General features: G+C 42.8%; 2 protein-coding genes across 2 annotated transcripts in view; both read left to right on the forward strand.

The window, feature by feature from the left end:
* The window catches only part of LOC127962605 (uncharacterized), a 384,402-nt gene that overhangs the window by 87,576 nt on the left and 278,353 nt on the right, over positions 1-18,473 (forward strand). The gene's annotated exons all lie outside the window — the stretch shown is intronic.
* LOC127961552 (obscurin-like) overlaps positions 1-18,473 on the forward strand; it is a 233,890-nt gene that overhangs the window by 3,300 nt on the left and 212,117 nt on the right. The window contains exons 2-3 of the mRNA XM_052560736.1: positions 589-900; positions 986-1,297. Coding sequence (XP_052416696.1) covers positions 589-900; positions 986-1,297 — 624 coding nt within the window. The remainder of the gene's footprint in view (positions 1-588; positions 901-985; positions 1,298-18,473) is intronic.

Consider the following 18,473-nt stretch of genomic DNA (forward strand, 5'->3'; position numbering starts at 1 on the left):
CTCTTACATTCAGTATAATATTAATATTCACATTTAAACATCTGAACATGATCCAAATAATAACAGATCACACATCAGCTGTATTATGTATAAAAATATAATCAATATAAATGTTGAATGTCATCTCCATCAGACAGAAAATCGTTACTAACAAATTTGACAAATTTGTCATTTCTTTCACAAAACTAATAGAGTTGATGAAGCAGCTGCTTTGTTTTCTCTGTTGATGCTGACAGAACCTGCTTCAGGAGAATACAATGATCTAAATATTTCTAATATTATTATCAGAAACTGGAGGATGGTGTTGACATATCATGGTTGTGACCAGTGTTATTATACATTTCAAATAATGACAACTGTTATTTTTTTATTTGTTTCAGACCTAAAATAATTAATTTACTTTAATGTATACATATTAGTTTAGTTAGTTAGTTAATTTTTAAACTCACAGTTACAGATATGTTTTGTCTCAAGAATCAGTGATTTCATAATCAAGTCATTAACCCACATTATTATTATTATTATTATTATTATTATTATTATTATTATTATTATTATTATTATTTTTATTATTATTATTATCTGTAGGTATCAGTGGAGCAGAAGTGACTCATGTGTTCAGTTCTGGTGGAGATGTCCGTCTGTCCTGTAATAATGCTCTTTCTGGCTGCACATCAACATTTTGGATCTACAGCAGACCGTCAGGGACAGTTGAACTGATTGTTGGAGGAATAAAGAAGAATAACACAGAGAGACACGAGAGACTGAGTCTGGGCTCTGACTGCTCTCTGAACATCAAGAAAGTCACAAAAGAAGATCGTGGACATTACACCTGCAGACAATATGTGAATGAACAACAACAAGGAGCTGATGCACAAGTTTATCTGCATGTTCTTCATGGTCAGTGTTTCTGTGAATATTATGATTATATGTTGAATTAAACAGTAATATTGTCATGTAATCTCTGTCTGATTTTCTGTTTCAGTGTCTTCATCATCCTCACAGTCTGAGATCAGATCAGGCCGCTCTCTGACTCTCTCCTGTCAGTTATATAATTATGATCGAATCTCTTGTATTACTTTAGTCCATTCTGAGGGTGTTGATCTGATCTGGGTGAATCAGTCTGGTGTGAATCTGCAGACAGACTCCAGATTTCAGATCTCATTCTCCTCAGAACAGTGTATCATATCTCTGACTACAACACTCCTGAATGAAGATCACAACAGAGAGTGGAGATGTCAGCTTAAACACAGAGATCAACTGAAGACCTCAGCCACATATACTGTCAAGTATCCAAGTAAATGATTTATATGAACAATTAATCATCAGTCATTTAAATATGATGGTAGTCTATGACGTATCTGAACATTAATCTTTTCCAGCTCCAAGCGAAACAAATCCACCGTCTCCAGTCACCAGCTCTAAATCAGCTTCAGCTCCTACACAAGCAGGTCCAGAATCAGCTGTTAAGATCAATGTTTACTGTGACCTGAAGACCTCACTCAGATACACTGACATGTGTTCAGATAACAACACATTTCTTTAACCCCGCAAACTGACACACGCTCACTTCAGTATATTATGATTAAATCCTGATCTGATCATCACAAACTATATATCGTTATTTCTAAGACTCCTGAATAGATATTTTACCACGGTTTGCTGTTAATAATTAGAAACAGTAATAGATTGAACTAGAAAGTACATTTCCTGAAGAAAATGTGAGTGGTGCTTGCAGGGGCAAAGCTCGCCCCTCGGTTGCTCAGGATTGTTGCTAAGGCTGTTGCTAGGGTCCCCAGGATGGTTGCTAGGGCTGTTGCTAGGATAACCAGTGTGGTTGCTAGGGTTATCGGGTTGGTTGCTAGGGTACTTGGGGTGGTTGCTAGGTTACCTGGGGTGGTTACTAGGGCCGTTTCCTATGGTACCCAGGGTTGTTGCTAGGGTAATCGGCGTAGTTGCTAGGGTACTCTGTTTGGTTGCTAGGGAGTGGCTTATCAGCTGCCAGTGATGATACTCCAAAGGCTGCTTGCCAATATAAACCAAGCCCCATGGTTCTATGTCTTTCAGGTGTTAAGATATCCCTCTATGCTATGGGTTGCTAGGGTGCTCTAAATGGTTGCTAGGGCGTGGCTAGGAAGTCTTGAAGGTGATTCGTGATTGGTGGTTTGCTGCCCGAGTCAAAGGAGCCCACCCACATGTTTCTATAACACTTCTATCCCAATATATTAATTTGATATTTTTCAACGGAAGTCTATGGATTTTGTTGTTAGGGTGCTCTATATGGTTGCTAGGGCGTGGCTTGATAGCCTCATAACAATCCTGAGAGTCTGATTGTTTGTCTGATTAAAATGAGCCCACCCCCATGTCTCTATGATATTGTGATTCAGAGTTATATTTAATAAAAAAATCCCTATGTAATTTCCCAAAGTTGGAAAGCCCTCCCTATACTTTGTATTAGGGGCAAATTTTCTCTCGGAGCTACGTTCCGTCAAAGTTGGCTGCGATGCATTGTCTATGGGATTTTTCGCCTGTTTTGTCGCCTGGTGTACGAACATTGTACGCCCGATCGCTTATAAAAGTCATAGCACACCATTCCCGATTAGGCTGCACGATTTGACACCTGTTTCATTGGTCTGTGACAAAAACTGCGGGACAAGTTACGCGCCGAAATTTGTACGGATCTAGAAGAAGAAGAAGAAGAAGTATGTGAGATAATAATAGGGATCCTTTGCCTCCGGCAAGCACCACTAATAATTATGACAAGAGTGCACAACAAAACTTATACATCATAACTGGAGTTCTGTCCTTTGTCACAGGAAATATTTAATGTTTATTTTTACCTAACACATTTTTGTAATAATCATAAATTATATAATATTTGAAAGCTTAAAACCTCAAAATTCATCATGCTTTATTGATGTCACGTTATGTTTGAACTGAACTAATATTCATTATCCACAGCTGACACAGCATCAGAAACTGTAGTCTGTATGACTGCTGGATCATTAATCAGAGGTAATGAATGACATGCACTTAAACTATCAGTGAATTTATAAATGGTTTGTCAGTTATTGTTCATGGTTAATAATCAATTCACAGTTTCAGAGATTCCTTCTCTTCTTTCTCTCTGTTCTGTCCACACATGGTTCCTGTAGTGATTGTGATTATCGTTTCTTCTCTTCTTTCTCTCTGTTCTGTCCACACATGGTTCCTGTAGTGATTGTGAGTATTGTTTCTTCTCTTCTTTCTCTCCGTTCTGTCCACACATGGTTCCTGTAGTGATGTTGATTGTTGTTTCTTCTCTTCTTTCTCTCTGTTCTGTCCACACGTGGTTCCTGTAGTGATTGTGATTATTGTTCTTCTCTTCTTTCTCTCTGTTCTGTCCACACGTGGTTCCTGTAGTGATTGTGATTATTGTTCTTCTCTTCTTTCTCTCTGTTCTGTCCACACGTGGTTCCTGTAGTGATTGTGATTATTGTTTCTTCTCTTCTTTCTCTCTGTTCTGTCCACACATGGTTCCTGTAGTGATTGTGATTATTGTAGAGATTGCAGTGTTTGCTGCTCCTACTGTGATTCTTCTTCAGATCATCTATGCAAGAAGAGCTGGTGAGTTTTGATCGTCACAAAACCTGATGATTCACACTGATCTCTAACAATCTGAATCATGACAGCGATAAATGGTCAGCAGTAAATTGTTTTTATTGATTTATTTTATTTTATTTATTTAGGAAGGAAGAACTCTCGTCACCAAAATTAAACAGCGATGTCTGCAGTTCTACAATGAAACACCCAAACAGTGTATACTATAAAGATTATAGCAATAATTATTTTAATGTTTATGGATGTTATAGATATTTGCATACAGCTTTGAATGTCATTTTCCAGTAATCCATATTATACAGACTGCTTTAAACATGAAGGACTGTATTCTCCACAACACAGTTCAATATGATTTCATGTTAAGTATTGTAAGTATAATATAAATGCACATATAATTTTTTTTTGGTCTACAAATGGTAGTGAAAATGTGTTTGAGGTATTAGGTATTCAAACAATATTTATGTAAAATGAAAAAGATTATACTGTAGTATATATTGATTTCATACACAAAATGAAAAAAAAAGATTGCTAATTGCTCAACAAAGTATTGATAGTTGTGTAAATATTGTCATAATAACAGTTGTCTGAACTTTTGCTTGATTATAATACATTAAATATCTTTCTATCAAAGTTATCTGACATTATCAAGATTAATTTGTTCTCACACAGTTTAAGTCATATTGTATTACCATTTTCTAAACTATAGCAAATAAACTGTGATAATATGAGAAATGTTGACGTTGTCTGAATAAATTCTGTTTTGATTTTGTTAAATTTTTACAGTGAATACTATGCAGTACTATTTCACATTTAATTATTCGGTTTCTGTACCTGGACACAAACCTGAATAAACTAAAACATTGTGTAAATAGCACAAATAAATAGAACAAACATACAAATTAAATATTTCAAACAGGGCCTACCGGTACAGCCTGCACCGGGGCCCCGCTGACACAGATTGCGGAAAAGTTCTGGCAGTGTGAATGATCCACACTCAAATTATCCCGGTACAAATCCCGGGACACACTATCCATATATTTTCCTGAATTTCATTGTGAAAGCGGCTTAAGTCTGTCAACCCAGGTGAGTGTTTCAAGAAGTGCGTGCATGACTTGTGCATTATGTGCCTGGAGGAGGAGAACACACGTTCGGTGCTTGAGGGCGCCAAATGTTGTGAATTATTTCTTATACATAAGCTCCGCACTGTAAAAAATTGTGTCGTTAAATAACTTACTGGCAGCAGGGGTGCCAGTTTTGGGCACAACATCGTGGTATTAGTGATCCTGCTGACTGGGAACACTGCGACCTGTCAAGTGCAGCAGTGTGATAACACCGCATCTGGATTCTGATTCAAGTGATTCAGTTTGGATATCGCTGCTCCGATCATGCGGATTCCTTCGCTTTGCATTGTCATCATCATCAACATCATCATCATCGTCATCATTATTGTGACCCTGTTTGGGCTTCGTGGAGAGCGGGTCCTTCAACAACAGTTGGATTTCTTCATGATAAGGTACTCTTTTTCTGAACTTTTCTCTTTGGAACATTATTCACTTCCCGACGTCTGTGTTCAAAAGACCTTGAAATCATGTCTGCTTTTACGTCGGCCGAAATATTTACACAGAGGATCACGGCGTAATGTTTATACTACTGGGACTGGCATTAAAGTTTTATGGTCTCTATCCAAGGCCTCTGAAACACACAAGCGTTCTCTACGTGGTGTTTGCCATGCAAACTTGTGTTACCCGCAACGGACTCATCAGAAAGTGAGAATTGATACTGCTCGATTTGCACATCTAAATGTCCTCTCAATGAATAATAAGACTGCTGTACTTCATGATATCATATCGGACAATGCTTTGGACTTTTTTTTATCTGTGAGACTTGGCACCAGCCAAACGATTTCATAAACTTAAATATGAGTGCTCCACCGGGATATACATATATTGAGAGATCACGTCAAAGTGGTAAAGGTGGCGGTCTCGCTGTTATTTACAGAGCTGATATATCTGTCACGGAAATTATCATTCCCTGTGTATCATCATTTGAGTGCATTGCTTTTAAAGTGAACAGAGTCTCACCTGTCCTCATTGTACTCATATATCGACCTCCAAAACCAAATCCTATGTTTTTTACTGAACTCACAGAGCTACTTACATCTCTTAGTGCTGTTTGTCCAGCAATGATTGTGACTGGAGACATTAATATTCATGTGAACAACTCAAATGGTAATTTAACATTTGATTTCATGGATGCATTAGACTGTTTTAACATGATTCAGCACGTGAAATTTCCCACTCATAATAAAGGTCACACAGTAGATCTGGTATGTTCTGTTGGAGTGGACACTGATAACCTGGATAGTAGTGACTTGTGTATCAGTGATCATAAGCTTCTCACTTTTAATTTAAATGTTCTACTTTTAAGTAGTACTCAAACAAGGGTTATTAGTTTTAGAAATGTCAAGAATCTTAACTTTGACAATCTCTCCTGCCTGATCTCAGTAATATTAGACTGTGTTGTACTGTAATGAATATTTTATGATTTATACTTCTTACTTTGTATTGCATTTATTGTAGTTTTTGAATTGTATTTGTTTGTAGCACTTTGGGTTCTAGAAAAGGGCATTATAAATAAAATGTATTATTATTATTATTGTTATTATTTCCACTGAGGAATTTGACTGAAGCACAGGCTCTACTCTCCAGCACAATGGTGAACAACAAAACTACATTAAACTAACAAATCTCTCTTGTGCAAACACACATTAATACAGTATTTACTCTCATTATCAGTGTAAGACTTTGCATATATTTTTTCTATGGATGTTCACAAATATTTTAGTTAAATTAACTTTTTTTTTTTCATTTGGTAAATCTGACATTTACATTTTACAGTATATTACTGTTTTTCCTTGACTTAACGGTAACAAACTGTAGAAAAACACTTTTTTATTTGCTGGCAAACATTAATTTATGGCAACAAACTGTAGAAAAACAGTTATTTACTGGCAGCAGGGGTGCCAGTAAATAACTGTTTTTCTACAGTGTGTTTCCTGTAAATTAATTACAGTTTATTACTGTTAAATTGTTTCATGCTGTTTTTTCTTCATCTTTAATCTTTAACCCTTTAAACCCCACAACAAAATCCTCAGTTTTAAATGAACACTTATAATGTGTACACACTACAGAGTGTTTGAGTAACACTGAATCAGTGAAGTTAATGAGATAATTCTGTGATTAATTGATGACTGAGCATTAGTGATGAACACCTGCTATAAACAAACAGAATCACTAAAGTAAAGAGAAACACAAGAACTACAAATGACTTCAGCCACAGCCTTAGATGAAATCAATTGAAATAAAATAATTCATCAAATCTCTCAATATCTGATTAAACAACTCCTAAAACAGCTTCACCAGATTCACATTACTAACCAGACTGACTTTATTTCTGTCAGATGTCTACAGAAGATCTTATTGAGAGTTAAATAGGTTTAGGTGTTTTTTTCACTACCATGATGGAGATCAGTGTTTACTTTAGATGGGCTCTTGAACGTGACTTTTCAACAACTAAGTGATTTTTCTTTTTTTATATGCTGTAACAATGCATCTTTGGAACTTTTTATAGCACAAAAACAGTCAACAGAGAAAGATTATTGTCACTGCACCACTCGGCCAGGCGTCTCACCTCGCTCCTGTAGTTTGTCTCACCTTTGTTGCTAATGAGACCCAACACAGTCGTGTCATCTGCAAACTTAATAAAGAGGTTGGAGTTGTGTGAAGTTGTGCAGTTGTGGGTCAGCAGAGTGAAGAGGAGGGGGCTCAGCACACATCCTTGGGGGGGCCCAGTGTTCAGTGTGATGGTGCTGGATGTGTTGCTGCCGATCCGTACTGCCTGAGGTCAGAAAGTCCAAAAGCCAGTTGCACAGCAAAGTGTTGAGCCCTAGCTGGATCAGTTTGTAAATGAGCTGTGTAAATGAGTGTTGAATGCTGAACTGAAGTCTATGAACAGCATTCTGACATATGAGTTCCTTTTTTCCAGATGTGTGAGTGCTGAGTGGACGGCAGTGGAGATGGCATCATCGGTCAAGCGGTTGGGGGGAGGGCAGACTTGATGTGGTGCATGAATATCCGTTCAAAGCATTTTCATGAGGATGGGGGTAAGTGCAACAGGATGGTAGTCATTGAAGCAGGATGGAGATGGCTTCTTTGGAACTGGAATGATGGTGGTAGTTTTGAAACATGTGGGAACAACAGCCTGACTCAGTGAGTTGTTGAAAATGTCTGTGAAGACATTAATGAGTTCTGCTGCACAGTCTCTCAGTACATGCCCAGGGATGTTGTCAGTAACCACAAATTAACCATGGTTTTGCTATATTAACCATAGTTTAACCATGGTATTTGTAGTAAATCTGTGGTTTTACAAATGGCAGTCAATACGCCAAAAAACCATGGGTTACTACAGTTTTACTATAATAAAACCATGGTTATTTTTCGTAAGGGTATAGACCTCCCCTGTCATCCACGGCTTCTGGTTGGCCCGGACAGTAATGTTTTTTGTGACTGTTACATCATCAATACACTTGTTGATGTAGGCAGTGACAGTCCCTGAGTACTCCTGGAGGTCAGTGGTGTTATTGCATGTGACAGCCTGCTTAAACATGTCCCAGTCAGTTGTGTTGAAGCAGTCTTGAAGAACCTCTGATGATCTTTCTGGGCACACTTTAATGTGTTTGTGAACTGTATTTTTGGCATCGGGTGTGCTGTCTGCTGCTCACTGATGTGCTGATACAGTTCATTTAGTGCGTCGTTCCTGTTGCTGATGATGTTGATCGGGGTAATGTACACCGAAATGAGCAGTATAGCAGTCTAATCCCTCGGGAGATAGAACAGACGGCACTTAATAATCATAAACTCCACCAGGGGTGAGCAGTGTTTGCAGATCACAACAGTATTGCGGAACCACGCGTCATTGACGTAAACAGAAATCCCGCCACTGCGGGTTTTTCCTCCCGCGATGAGAGATCTGTCTGCTCAATAGCACGACAGCTGGTCGAGCTGAATAGTGCAGTCTGGAACACTGTTGCTGAGCCATGTTTCCGTGAACACAAAAACACAACAGTCTCTTACAGTCCTCTGAGTTGAACGTAGAAAACGGATGTAGTCCAGTTTATTGTCCAACGAGCGTACGTTAGCCAGTGCGATGGTGGGGATAATGGCTTGTGTGGGTTAGCCGTTAACCTGGCCCGGATACCTCCGCGCTTACCCCTCTTCTGCTTCCTCTCACACCGCTTGTGGCGCCTCTGCTGTGGGCGAGATGCAGTAGTGGGGGTCGGTGATGGTGAAGGCCTCCATAGCAGACAGAGATCCCGCAGCTGTTCCGCAGGTGCAGAGTTTAACTGTAAAAATGCGGTTCTCGCGACTGTATGCGTGCTTGCAGACAGGTAGACGCGATATACATATTTGTTACGGACATATATAACATATTTGTTACGGAGGGAGTCAGAGTTATTCGGATCCAAATGCAGTGCTTTATTTAAGAATAGTCAAACAGGCAGAATTCAGGAAGAGCATCAGGGATATCAATAATCATAAATGGTAACAAGCAGAGATCAGGGCAGGCAGCAAAGAATCAGAGTCGGTTAAACAATCCAAGATCAGACACGGGAAGAACAAACACAAGGAAAAACAGTCGGAAATGTTAGAGAGGCTAAACAAGACATCGCAATGTGGTGGAGTGAGTGTGCTGCTTATATGTGTGTGTGTGTATTAGCTGAAATGAGGTGCAGGTGTGAGTGCAGATGCAGGTGTGTGTGTGCAATCAGTGCCAGGAATGAGGCAAGATGGGAAATGGAGTTCTGAATGAGTCCTTAGTGGAGTATCCTCTACTGAAGATGATGGGCACTCAAACTAATGATCTGTGGCCATGATGAGGTGGTTACTGGCCTCTGTGGCCGTGACCTGGCAGGCGTTGAGTTCATGGATGGCCTCCGTGGCCATGACAGGATAGAACCCAAGTTTGTGGATGGCCTCCGTAGCCATGAGAGGAATGAACGATAGTTCATAGACGGCCTCCATGGCCGTGACGGGACAGGCGGGGGGTTCATGAATGGCCTCCGTCGCCATGACAGGACAGACCGTGAGTTGGTGTATGGCCACCATGGCCATGACAAGATAGGACAGGGGTCATGGATGGCCTCTGTGGCCGTGACAGGACAGACGGTGAGTTGGTGGATGGCCTCTGTGGCCATGACAGGACAGAACGTGAATTCATGGATGGATAACTATGACACCTCTGAAGGTTCTGCAGCAGTTGCCGCCACCTCTGGAGTTTCCACAGCAGTAACAGTCTTCTTGACAGCAACACAACAGGCTGAGAGAACAATGCTGGGTGCAACAGACAGGATGTGACAAGGCTCTGGAAGTTCGGCTGAGATGTGACAAGGCTCTGGAAGTTCGGCTGAGATGTGAAGAGGCTCTGGAAGTTTGGCTGAGATGTGACAAGGCTCTGGATGATCTGTGGTGATTTGACTGGGCTCATAAAGATCATTGGTGACTTGACTTAGTTAATGAAGATCAGCTGTGGCTTGACTTAACTTATGAAGTTCAACTGCGGTCTTCCTTGTCTCACGAAGATCATTGGTAACTTGACTTTTTTCATGAAGATCAACTGGGACTTGACTTTGTTCGTGAAGATCAACTGGGACTTGACTTTGTTCGTGAAGATCAACTGGGACTTAACTTTGTTCGTGAAAGTTAACTGGGATTTTACTTGACTCATGGGTATTAATGGTGACTTGACCTGACTCTGGATGGTCAGCAGTGACTTGACTAGACTCTGGGAAGTCAACAGGAACCTGACCTGACTCTGGAAAGTCGACTGCGGATGACATCTTGTGCAGTGGTGCTGGGCTGGCGGCCATCTTGTGCAGTGGCGCTGGAGCAGCAGCCATGATAGGATGAGTCTCAGGGGAGGCAGCCATCTTGTGCAGTGGGGCTGGGCTGGCGGCCATCTTCTGCAGTGGCACTGGAGCGGCAGCCATGATAGGATGAGTCTCAGGGGTGGCTGCCATCTTTTACAGTGGCGCTGGGCTGGCGGGCATTAAGAAAGCAGACTCTGGAATGGCAGCCATTTTGTAAAAAGTCTTCTCAGCAACTCCCACAGTGAAGGGTGAACCACAAATTTGCAATACAACATCAATATAATGTATAATGAAAGCCCTCCACGGAAAAAAAAAAAAAAAACATTAAACATACCCCAGCTAATGAAGTTAAGTGAGCCAGTTCAATAAAGTCCACTACATAATCTTCAATGGGCTGTTCATCTTGACGTAGACGCATAATTTGGGCTACTGGGTTCATGACTGACCTGGATGTACTTATTAAGGCTGCTGGATCCTGGTTTGGCGAAGTCTTTCGGCTACGGAGGGAGTCAGAGTCGTTTGGATCCAAATGCAGTGCTTTATTTAAGAATGGTCAAATAGGCAGAATTCAGGAAGGGCGTCAGGTATGTCAGCGATATCAAGAATCATAAACGGTAACAAGCAGAGAACAGGGCAGGCAGCAGAGAATCAGAGTCGGTTAAACAATCCAAGATCAGACACGGGAAGAACAAACACAAGGAAAAATGCTCGGAAATGTCAGACAGGCTAAACAAGACTTTGCAATGTGGTGGAGTGAGTGTGCTGCTTGTGTGTGTGTGTTAGCTGAAATGAGGTGCAGGTGTGAGTGCAGATGCAGGTGTGTGTGTGCAATGAGTACCAGGAATGAGGCAGGATGGGAAATGGAGTTCTGAATGAGTCCTGAGTCCTGAGTGGAGTGCCCTCTACTGAAGATCATGGGCACTCCAACTAATGATCGTGACAATATTTGTGCATATCATGCATGCTGATGACAGCATTCTTATGAAAGGCAGCAAGTCTCTTTGAGTCATATCTGAAATGGGTAAATCATCCATTAATCGCAAAATTAGTGAAATGATGGAAACAGAATAGCTCCTAAGAACTATATAAAGAATTAAACATATGAGTATAAATTACCACAAATGAAGACCTTGTTTGATTGTTCACCTGAGACTTTATATTTTATACATAGCTGATCCTGATGACTGTATTTTAGCAGTGAATAACACACACAGTTTATGTTTTGTGTGAGTTATACATGTAAAGATCATTAAACAGCATTAGTTTGAATGTGAGATTAATATGATAATATGATCACTTTTACATGATAACAAAATACCCTTATTTCCATGTTTTATAGGATGTAGTGTTATTGGTTAACAATAAAATAAATGCAGCCTATTATATATAGAATAGTATTCTATTCTATTCTTTTCTATTATGTTCTATTATTTACTTATTTTACTTATTTAGTTATATTTTATATTTTGGTTTAGGGTCCAGTGTCCAGTAATGTGTTTAAAACAGGATCATGCTTGGGAAAATAAAAACACAGCACAAGAAGCATAATGCATGTATGTGTTCAATGTGGAAGATTTTTATTAGTAAGATTTTAATCAATCAAGAATAATCAATGTGAATCTAGCCATTTTTGTTGCTAGTTGTTTTTCCATTATAATCCTATAGGTAATGGAGAGAAAGGAAGATGTTTACGTGCTGGAATGTCCAGAACTAAGGAGAAACATATGGCCAGGAAGGGCCTGTGTTTAGAGTAAATCAAGCAAGGGGGCCTCTTCTCCCTAGGGAGGGATCAAAATTGCAAGCATAAGGAGAAGTTTGACTATTTGGAAACGCCCCATATAGTGTATATAAGGAGAAACCAAATTGCATTTCGGGAGATCTCCTTGCAGGGACCTCTCGGCTTTGTTTTGCTTAAAATAAAGTATTTTCTTCTGAGAGAAAAATCCCTGACTGAGTTCGATTCTTTGGAGAACCGGCAAAATACACCACAGATTTGGCACCCCAGATGGGACTGGAAAGGAGCAGAGTGGACGACTGCTTTTGAGCTGACTGATGAGCAACACACACACAGTGGTGGCCACCATAGAATAAGGTAAGCATTTTTGCTTATATAATTAGTGTGTGTTGTTGACTGGTCAGCTCTGAGTGGTAAGGACACTTAAAATCTGCTCTTCCAAATTTAGAAAAATAATATGATATCTAAATTGAAAAAGGGGTTTTACTCCAGAAGAAATAACTGCATGCACATATTTGGGTTATTAATAGGAAGGCCTTGGAAGGCAACCTCGATTTAAGACAAATATGGTGTAGGCAGAAAGACATGGCATGCCGTGTGTCTGTGTTTATCGGATAGCTGGGCCTAGGTAGGACAGTGATAAAAGCAGATTAAGGAATCGCGAGGAAAAGTCCCACGGATACCTGTGAAGAAGTGACCTTCTTCAACGCTGTAAGCGGCAGCACTGGCACGTATTATATGAACACGCACACACATATACAATCATTACTCACCCCTCCTGTTTCAGTTTGTGCTGCTATCGGCATAGCGGGTGCACACGCTTGCTTGGTGGCACTCGGTCAGTCATCCACCCTCCTTTCTCTCCCTCAGTTATCATGCCGTCCATATAAATCACACATAAACTTTGTCTATTGTTCTATGTTTTGTTTAATCGTCTGCGTTACATGTTCCCATAGCCGGGTTACTAGATGCCGTGCTGGCGAACTAGAGGTTTTGGAAGGCGATCGCTTTTGACGTCATCGGTTGACGACGCGCCAGCGCGGCAGCCTAGGATCCGGTGAAACCATGTCTGTTTGTGTGGTGGGGTACCTGAGTATTTCGATCTGTAAATAGAAACAGATTGGTGACAACTAATATATGGTGGTTTTGTATTGTGGTTGCAAATTAGTGATGATTTGTTTTAATACATTACCAAGTGAAGTTTTGTATAAATCTTAAAGTGGATGATTAAATAATACTGGTGGAACTTACCTATTAAGGGTCGTGCCTGAAAATGGGCGGAGTCTGGTCTTTAAATCTTTGCGCTAGACTTCAGATGGGGCTTGTTAACCAAGTCGAGCAGACGTGCTGTTGAGGTGCCGTGAGCTAAGAAAAACCCCTTTGTATATTGGTAGATACAAGTGGAAAATTTGTGTATATTTATTATACCGTTATTTTGTTATTTTGTTTTTATATATATTGGTTTGGACTGAGCACTGGTCAATATCTACACTGCTGGACTGTTGTTTTATCGGTGCACGTGTGAATAAAACACCAAGTTACACTGAAGAAAATCTGCGGGTTAAGTCATCTCTTTTGGTTTCGTTTTGTTGGGGTTTTGAACATTAACACGTCCCGCAGTAGACTGAGGAGACCCATTCTGGGCCTATCATAGTCTGCTGCATCACATTTGGTGGCAGCGGTGGGATGGCTTCCCGTAAGAAAGCACCAAAAGGCAAGAGGCCTGGTCTGCGCTCACAAGTAAAGTGGGTGGTTAAAGGGGAAGAGACCGGAGACAGCTTGACATCAGAAGGAGAGGAGGCGTCATGGGTAGATCCTCCTGAATCGTCGAGCAAACCCGGCTTAGCACCGACCGGTGGACCATCCACAGTACCCAGCGGGGGCCTGGCGAGCCTGATGAGAGATTTCCTTGAGGCGCAGCAAGTGAGGAAGGAGAGATATGTGCGGGAGCTGCAGGGCATTCGTGAGTCAATCCAGCAGACTGTGAGATCAACCGTAGCAACTCCGAGTGACATGGGGAGCATACATATGAATCTCCCAATGCCGGGGCCTTCAGGAATATCCACATCACCAACCAGGTCACTAACACAGCATAGAGGGCCCATACATCGATCAGAGACACCGGTGCCTGTCTTGCAGCCAGGGGACGACATCGAGAGTTATCTGAGGAGGTTTGAGCGATTGGCCCGAACGTGGCAGTGGCCAAGGGAAGAGTGGAGCTGTCGACTCGTACCTTTACTGACTGGGCAAGCACTTGAGGCATACCTCGCAATGGATGAGAATCTCGCAGATGGCTACGACCACCTTAAGGACGCCCTACTGCAGAAGTTCAACATCTCAGCCGAGACGTATCGTCAGCGGTTTCGGGCAGTGAACATCCCAGAGGGTGAGTCACCAACCGAAACATACCATCGTCTGCGGAATCTTTTTCAGAGATGGGTGCGTCCTGATCTGCATTCTAAAGAGGAGATCGGGGAGCTGATCATCCTGGAACAGCTACTTCGTGTACTGCCATACGACAGCCGTACTTGGGTAAAGGAGCATGAACCAGAATCAGGATTAGCAGCTGCAAAGCTAGCCCAGCAGTACCAGAATGCCCATCGATCTGGCCCGCGCACTCAACCTGTCAAAGGTAAAGCACGGTTTGCACACACAGATAGTTCCCAAGACGCTATCCATGAACTTAAGTTGGCTACTACACCGAAACTGATCTGCTTTGCATGTCAACAGCCAGGACACAAAGCTTCTGTATGTCCAGCACGTAAAGCCAAACTGACTGGCTTTTGCTATGTGCCCAGAGAAAATGATGGGGAAGTAGACTCTGTTGGGCTGGGGCAAGGTAATAACATGCTGTTGGACATTACGGTAAATGGACATGCGTTAAAGGCAATGCTAGATACTGGTAGTGCACTCTCTCTAATTAAATCATGCCATGTTGTTAATGTTGACTATGATACCACCACTAAGGTACAATGCGTGCACGGGGATGTAAAGCCGTATCCAAAGGCTGAGGTGTTGGTGGGTGTGCAAGGTCAGATGTATCTTTTAAGAGTGGCAGTAATTGACACCTTACCGGCCGACATGATTCTGGGGAGAGATCTCCCAATTTTAAGTGAACTGGTGAATGAGAGGGGAAACCAGGTCAATGAGGTGGGGAATACCATGCCTATGTGTTCCTTTCCGGTAATAACAAGGGCTCAATCCAAGGCGGGTCTGCAGCCTCTGCCAGACTTAGACAATAGTCTGTTGCAGGGCGGGACCAAAGGCCCAAGAAAAACACGTCGTCAGAGGCGACTATGTAAATATATGGGTACTCCAGTCTTCAAACCCGATACGAAAGGGCTTGAGACTCATGAATGGCAGATCCCAGAAAACCTGGCTGAGTTGCAAAGGGGGGATGAAACGTTAAAAGCCTTGTTCGAAAAAGCTGAAGGGTTAAAGGAATCTAAGATGGAGGAACAGTATGTGATAAACGATGGTATTTTGTATGCCCAAACTGCTGATGTTCTACGTGTGGTTGTACCCTTGTCTTGTCGACCCCTTGTGTTGTATCTAGCACACACCATTCCATGGGCAGGTCATTTAGCACTACAAAAGACATACATGCGTATTAGTTCACGGTTCTACTGGCCAACCATGTACACTGACGTGCACACATATTGTACCACATGCTCAATATGTCAAAAGACCAGTGCTGTACGTCAGCGTGGTAGAGCGCCATTGCAACCATTACCTGTCATTTCCACCCCTTTCCGTCGCATCGCCATGGACATTGTGGGCCCGCTAGAAAAGAGCAGTGTAGGGCACCGATACATCCTTGTCATCTGTGACTATGCCACAAGATATCCAGAAGCTTTCCCACTTCGTACCATTACTACACCAAAGGTCATTCACGCTCTCATCCAGCTGTTTTCTAGGGTAGTTACCCAGATGAGATCCTCACTGACCAGGGGACAAATTTTACCTCTCAATTGATGAAACAGCTTCATCAGCAACTGGGCAGTACAGCCATTCGAACGACCCCCTACCATCCGCAGACGGATGGACTGGTGGAGAGGTTCAATCAGACGCTGAAGGGTATGTTGCGGAAGTTTGTCGCAGACACAGGACGCGATTGGGATAAGTGGCTGCCATTTCTCCTGTTTGCCTACCGGGAGGTACCGCAGGCATCAACAGGATTCTCACCCTTTGAACTTCTCTACGGCTGGCAAGTCCAAGGACCTCTGGACATCTTAAGGAAAACCTGGACCAAACCAAAGGCCGAAACAGAGGAGAGAGGTATCGTAAAGTTCATCCTGGAGATGAGAGACCGGTTAGAGACCTCTAGGGAACAAGCCAAAGAAAACCTCCAAGAAGCTCAAGCAGGGCAGAAGAGGTGGTATGACCAGCAAGCCAGACTGCGCCAGTTCCAGCCAGGACAGAAGGTACTGTTACTCTTACCAACTTCAAGCAACAAGTTGCTCGCCAAGTGGCAGGGGCCGTATACTGTGGTGAGGAAGATGGGTCCGGTGACGTATGAGCTTAACCACCCGGAAAAGAGGAAGACCCACCAGACCTATCACATCAACCTGCTGAAGGAGTGGAAGGAGGGAACAGTAAGCCCCAAAGATATGGTATTGATGGTGAGAACCGTAGAGGAAGAGGATGACGAGCCTAGCCCAGATATGCAACCGCAGAGAGATGCTGCAACGGTGATGCTGGGTCACCTGGATGAGCCACAACGGGTAGAACTGCAAGATCTCCTCCATCAGTTCCCATCACTGTTCCGGCCAAGGCCTGGACGGACTGAGCTCATCCAACATACCATACACCTCACTAATCAAACTCCCTTTAGACAGCAACCATACAGAATCCCAGAACGATTACAAGCTTCGCTAAAGGCAGAAATAGAGACTATGAAAGAGTTGGGTGTCATTGAACCTTCCCCTAGTGAGTGGAGCAGCCCATTAGTCATGGTACCAAAAAAAGATGGATCACTGCGTGTCTGTGTTGACTTCCGTAAGCTGAATTCCCAGTCGAAGTTCGATGCCTATCCTATGCCAAGGATTGATGACCTGTTGGAGCGAATAGGGCAGGCCCGGTACATTACGACATTGGACCTTTGTAAGGGATACTGGCAGGTGCCCCTCGACCCAAACTCCAAGCCTCTTACTGCCTTTAGAACACCAGTTGGATTATACCATTTCACCGTTCTACCCTTTGGTCTGCATGGGGCACCTGCCACCTTCCAACGACTAATGGACCAGGTACTCCGGGGCTGTGAAGAGTGGGCGGCAGCCTACCTGGATGATGTAGTCATCTACAGTCATAACTGGAAGGACCACCTAAGCCATCTACGACAGACCTTGGAGAGAATCCATACAGCGGGCCTGTCCTTGAACGTGGCTAAATGTGAGTGGGCAAAGCGAGAAACCAGCTACCTGGGGTACCAATTGGGCAATGGTGAACTACGGCCACAGGCATGTAAAGTACAAGCAATCCGGGAAAGTCCGAGACCTAGGACGAAGAAGGAAGTCAGGTCCTTCCTGGGTCTTGTGGGCTGGTACCGCCGGTTCATCCCGGATTTTGCCTCAATCGCAGTACCACTGACAGACTTACTGCAAAAAGGGGGGAAGAACCCGGTGAAATGGACAGAGGCCTGCGAAAAAACATTCAATTCCCTAAGAGGGAAGATGTGCTCCGCACCAGTGCTGCAGAGTCCGGACTTTAACCGCCGGTTCCTGGTACAGGTGGATGCCTCGGACAAAGGGATTGGAGCAGTGCTGGCCCAAGGGACTCTGGGGGCAGAGAAGCCTGTGGTGTTTTTGAGCAGGAAACTATTGCCCAGGGAGACCAGGTACTCAACAATCGAAAAGGAATGCCTTGCAATAAAGTGGGCCCTCGAAGCTCTACGATATTACCTCCTGGGGCGGGAGTTTGTGTTTCAGTTTTTAGCTGCTATCGGCATAGCGGGTGCACACGCTTGCTTGGTGGCACTCGGTCAGTCATCCACCCTCCTTTCTCTCCCTCAGTTATCATGCCGTCCATATAAATCACACATAAACTTTGTCTATTGTTCTATGTTTTGTTTAATCGTCTGCGTTACATGTTCCCATAGCCGGGTTACTAGATGCCGTGCTGGCGAACTAGAGGTTTTGGAAGGCGATCGCTTTTGACGTCATCGGTTGACGACTCGCCAGCGCGGCAGCCTAAGATCCGGTGAAACCATGTCTG

This window comes from Carassius gibelio, chromosome B7 (assembly GCF_023724105.1).
Source record: "Carassius gibelio isolate Cgi1373 ecotype wild population from Czech Republic chromosome B7, carGib1.2-hapl.c, whole genome shotgun sequence".
Classification (NCBI taxonomy): domain Eukaryota; kingdom Metazoa; phylum Chordata; class Actinopteri; order Cypriniformes; family Cyprinidae; genus Carassius; species Carassius gibelio.